This window comes from Rutidosis leptorrhynchoides, chromosome 2 (assembly GCF_046630445.1).
Source record: "Rutidosis leptorrhynchoides isolate AG116_Rl617_1_P2 chromosome 2, CSIRO_AGI_Rlap_v1, whole genome shotgun sequence".
NCBI lineage: Eukaryota > Viridiplantae > Streptophyta > Magnoliopsida > Asterales > Asteraceae > Rutidosis > Rutidosis leptorrhynchoides.
Window position 1 is genome coordinate 667,774,987 of NC_092334.1, and position 5,292 is coordinate 667,780,278.

Below are 5,292 nucleotides of genomic sequence, written 5' to 3' on the forward strand. Positions count from 1 at the left end.
TATATACGGGTAATATCTTAACTATTTTTTTGTTGTTTCATTGAACAACTAATTTTAATTTAATTTGACAATTAAATTGGAACATACAAATAAAAAAAATGTTACCTGTCGTGGTAATTAACGCTGTCCTTCAAAAATGTTTTAAATAATTTTTTAAATGGTGGCTTAAATGTTGTAAATCTTGCTTCTCTAAATCATGCTCTTATTTATAAATGGAGATGGAGGTTACTTGTGAACTATAATGCTTTGTGGGCTAGAGTTATTACATTGATTCATGAGATCAAATCCAGTGACATGAGTTATTTGAAGCGTTTTTCTTCAGGTACTTGGGCTGCCATTTGCAAATGTGTTGCTGCGATTCATGATAAAAACATTATTCCTCCTTCTCTAATGCATATCAAGCTTGGAAATGGTTCTCTTTCTCTAATGCATATCAAGCTTGGAAATGGTTCTCTTTCTAGTTTCTGGTACGACCCATGGCTGGAAGGAATGCCCCTTGCTTCGAGATTCCCCCGTCTTCTTGCTTTGGACACCCGAAAGTCGGACTTGGTTGCTGAGCGTTTTCAAAATGGAGTGTGGACGTGGTTCTGGAGACGAGATTTAAGGGGTGGTATTGAGCAGTTTTCGTTCTCTTCGTTACTTAGTCTTCTAGCTCCCATTAACTTATCAAGGGAGAAAGATATCTGGGTTTGGGATGGTTCCAGCTCTAATGTTTTCTCTGTATCTGATGCAAGGCGCCAAATTGATTCGCATAACATAGCCCCCCCTTCACGCAAAACTGATTGGTTCAAGACGTTTCCTCCAAAGATTAATATTTTTATCTGGCGCTTAAAGATGCAACGTCTTGCAACAAAAGAAAATCTGGAGAAAAAAGGTATCATTCTCTCCAATTCGGCTTGTGCTCTATGTCATCTTCATGCGGATACTGATCATCATATTTTTGTTACTTGCAACATTAGTAGACAAATATGGGTTTATATTGGTTCATGGGTAAATATGCACATTCCTTGTTGGGCTTCGATGGAAGAATTGTGGACTTGGTTTGATGGCTTGCAGATTCAAGGAAAGAAACGTTTGGTTCTGAGAAGCATTTGGTATTCGACTCTTTGGAACATGTGGCGGCTCCGGAACAGCTATACCTTCAACGATGCGGCTTTTAGAAAATCTCATGTTTTGGATAACATTATTGTTTCTTCTTTTTTTGGTTGTTCTCTAGATATAAAAAACATAAAGTTAATTGGTCATTGTGGTTGCAAAACTCTTTGGACTCTTTGTAATTTTTTGTTCACTTTCCTGGGCGCTTTGCTTGTGGGTAATAAAATTCTTCTGCTGTTCTAAAAAAAAATAATTTTTGTATTTCAGTTTGATTAATTTATTGAGTGAGTCTAAGTTATCGAGTAAGTGTGTTATAAGTGACATGGGTTCGAAAGTTTTTGGGGGAAGTGTTTGGAATGTAGCATATATGTTATACATAAGAGCCGCCTAAAAAATCACTAATTGTAAATAACGTTATACTCCGCAATAGTTTATTTATTGCCTTGGATTTTGATTGGAATGAATATATCCAAACAATAGGCAATAATAAAATTAAAACTTTAAATCCAAACATGACATTTTTAATGTTAAAATAAAAATTAACAAGGTAATTAGAAAAGGGGATGATTCTCACACACACTTTTTTGATCCTCACACACCTATTTTAACCTTTTACTCTTCTAATAATACTCCATTTCTTTAAATTAGTGTGTGAGGATCAAAAAAGTGTGAGAATCATCCCCCAATTAGAAAACTCGAAATGTTACATTATTATTATGGAACGGCACTCGAAATGTTACACTCTTTTATCATATGAAATTAAAAGAAAATAATATATTGTAATTTTTTTTATTATAAACCCGAAGATGGGATATAACTCAAATAAATCTTCAATTCGTAACATACAACTCACAATTCTACAAACATTCGAATTTTGACTCTTCTAAAAGTATATATAACAAATATACACTTCTTTGACAATATACATAAGATAAAAGATATATACGAATTAAAAATATTTAACAATATAACAATATACTTACATAAAGTATTTCTTTCTATAACAACCTTTTGTTTGTTTCCACCTTACTTGCCCACAAAAGCAAACCCTCCTATTCGTAACCAAACGTATAACTCTTCGTAATGCTCATCAATGTTATTCACGGGTCTTTAACCAGTCTTAATTTTGTTGACTTTGACTTTATTAAGTCAACTCATTTGAACCCAAACGCCCTCACTTGGAACTTGTTTGTGCACAACAAATAACATGTAATGCTTCCCGGGAGCAATGTTGGCATTAGCCGGTGCAGCCACCACCACTTGATATTTCACCCTTGCGATAGGTACGGTGGTGGCCACACCGTCTAGAATCAATAGCCTTTGATTCATCGAAAACGAGTGCGTGTTAAAAGAAGGTGACACCATTGTCACATATACCGAACTTGTGTCCAATTGACCAAATTGATAAAACTTTATGGTTAAAATGTCACCATATCCGAACTTTGTTGTTGATTCGGTTGTTGATATTTTGGGTCTAATTAAATTCGGATCCAAATACGGAGGCGAAAACGCCTCTAATCTTAATTCGGTAGGATAAAGTACGTTCGAGAAATTATAATAAATGTGAGGGTTACTACCACCAACAATAACACGACCATCACGAACCAATATCGCAGTTGAATGGTACACTCTAGGGATGTCACTCGCGATTAGGGTCTCAAATCGGTTACCATTTATATCGGGTTTGTACAAAACCGGGCTAAGAACCGGGTTTCTCCCATTTTCCCATCCGGCAGAACCGGATCCTACACCATTAATCATCAAAACATCACCGGTTGGTAACAACAACATATCACCCATACACCGCGCCAAAGGCATAGTCTCCATGACCCATGTTGGATTCGGGTCGGATATTTTAATCCGACCACATGTATCCAAAGCTCCATCAAATATCTTGTTTTGAGCATTCGAAAATGCTGTTTTAGGTGCACCACCACAAACCAAAACCTCAACCTCAATGTTTTTCCCTTGTGCAAGCCGCAATGGTAGCAATACTGCGGACCCAGTGCTAGGGTAACTCCTCGGGTCACCTCCGGGTATTTGTGGTAAAGTCCTAAGCACCTTATTATTCGAAAAATCGAACATAATTGCTATATTATTTGCAAAAATAAACAACGAACCATCCTTGTATAGAAACACAAAGGGATACAAATTGTTTTCGATATTCTTATCATTGGTTTGAGCTAAAAAAGGCAAATTATACTCCTTTTCAGAACCCGACATTTTCGGGTAAAACTCATAGTTAAACTGTCTGCGGCCGCCAATAACAATCTGGCGGCCGTCAGACAGTAAATGATTAGTAGCATACCATCTGCTTTTAATCAACCCGTTTTGAATTTCATCCCAATCACACGTACTACACGAATTATATACCCTAACAACATGATCACCATCGTTAAACCCTCCGGTTTGAACAACGGATCCATCGGGCATTAACGAACCCGAAGAACACCAAACGTCAGTTAAAACCATAAGTGGACGAACACTATTGTCGTTTATATCGTATTCGATAGAATGAGCAGTACAATCTTTCTTCAAAACGATTTCTTTATCGTCTTGACGACATTTACCATCAGGGAGTGACAGATTTGAAGCTCCGAAATCAGTTCGATCGAAAATTAGGATATGGTCGTTAGGAAGGAGTTGCATGTGCATGGCAACGATGCCAATGTTTGGGTTGAGGAGATCCCATTTTCCGCCGGCGGCAGTGGTGGTTGTGGTGAAGAGGAAGAGGAGGAGGATGGGCAGAAGTGGGGACATGACGGCGGTGGTGGGCGGTGGCGAATGGTGGTGGAAATATAATAAAGAATTTGGGTTGGTTGGATGTGGTAGAAATCTGCGGTGGTATGAAGGGATCAATCAAACACACATGACTTGACTTGGGAATAAGTTTCGGGGAATTATTATATTTTGCTTTTCCTTGATTGTTTCGTTTAATTTTAATTTGCTTAAATGACATTATATATAGATAGATAGACAGGAAAAGATAAGTAAGATAAGCTTTAAAATAATTAGTTTAGTTTAATTTAATTTAAATGTCACAATAAAAAGAAAAGTAATGTTCTTTGTATTTCTTTTTAGCTATTATTAATGAAATTAATTTTGTTGTTGGTTAACATTCATATTGATCAGACGTCAATTATGTGTTTAATAAAAGGAAACAGCTCGTTCCTTTCTCCACTTTTAATATTTCTGTAATGCTAAATAGTGTCATAAGAACACAGGTTAACTAAATTTAATAAGTTTAATTTTGTATAAATGAATATGGTTAATAAAAAAAGAAAAAAAGGAAGTGAATTGTCTTTTGAGCAGTGTTGTAAAAAATCCGATTACTCGCCGATTAATCCTTGATTAATCATTTTTAGGAGCAATCCTTTCCGATTTCCAAAAATCCGTTTAATTAAACGGTCAACGTCAATTGATGGATTAAAATCGAATTTGGTAATCAAAGTCAGTCAAAGTCAAAAATGGTTAACATTTTAACATGAATTTAAACTAAAATTTTATAGTTTTGAAGCAAAATGAACAATTTTAGAAAATTATGTTAAAAATTATCTTTATATTTATGGTTTTTTCCTATAGTTACACATATAATTTTTAAATTTTAATATTAAAATGTATACAGTACAATCCGATTAATCTCCGAATTGCCGATTAATCCTTCCAAAGTTCCAACCGATTAATCCCTAAATAGCGAATTTTGCAACCTTGCTTTTGAGTACTCAAAACTACTAAAACTTCTCTTCTTTTAGTATAATGGAGTAATAATTTATATGTTTAATAGTTATGATCAATTTAAAATTTATTAGTAAATCTAATACGGAGTAATAAATTGTGTCATAAGTAAAAAAATTTATTATGTTTAATCATATCAACTTGTAACTTTAGGACACTAGTTAGCATTGACCTTCTATATATGTTTTGTCAAAGAAATTACGATGTTTTATATCATTGAAGAAGAGATTTATATTTAGATAGCGTTTTTAGGCAACGTGATGATAAAATCGTCATCATTTTTACAATTTTTATAGATTCACTTTTAATGCACAAGTATTATTTTTTGACCTTTAAATATAAAGGTGAAAGTATCGTTATTATACTATTTATATGATATGATGTCTCTATTTAGATATTTACAAGTTTTATCCTTTCTAAAATAGAAAACATTTAAATTTTTTTTTTTTTTTTTTTTTTTGA

At 34.2% G+C, this 5,292-nt stretch overlaps 2 protein-coding genes across 2 annotated transcripts; one reads left to right on the top strand and one right to left on the bottom strand.

The window, feature by feature from the left end:
- Window positions 1-294: 294 nt before the first annotated feature.
- Window positions 295-1,338, top strand: LOC139890242 (uncharacterized). Its single transcript, XM_071873137.1, has one exon. The coding sequence runs from the start codon at window positions 295-297 to the stop codon at window positions 1,336-1,338; it is 1,044 nt and encodes a 347-aa protein (XP_071729238.1).
- Window positions 1,339-2,244: 906 nt separating this feature from the next.
- LOC139890243 (aldehyde oxidase GLOX-like) lies at window positions 2,245-3,855 on the bottom strand. The gene has a single exon (XM_071873138.1). The coding sequence runs from the start codon at window positions 3,853-3,855 to the stop codon at window positions 2,245-2,247; it is 1,611 nt and encodes a 536-aa protein (XP_071729239.1).
- Between the last annotated feature and the right edge of the window lie 1,437 nt (window positions 3,856-5,292).

Coding starts and splice junctions, on each gene's coding strand:
- LOC139890243 (XM_071873138.1), bottom strand. CDS start 3,855: ATGTCCCCACTTCTGCCCATCCTCCTCCTCTTCCTCTTCACCACAACC.
- LOC139890242 (XM_071873137.1), top strand. CDS start 295: ATGAGTTATTTGAAGCGTTTTTCTTCAGGTACTTGGGCTGCCATTTGC.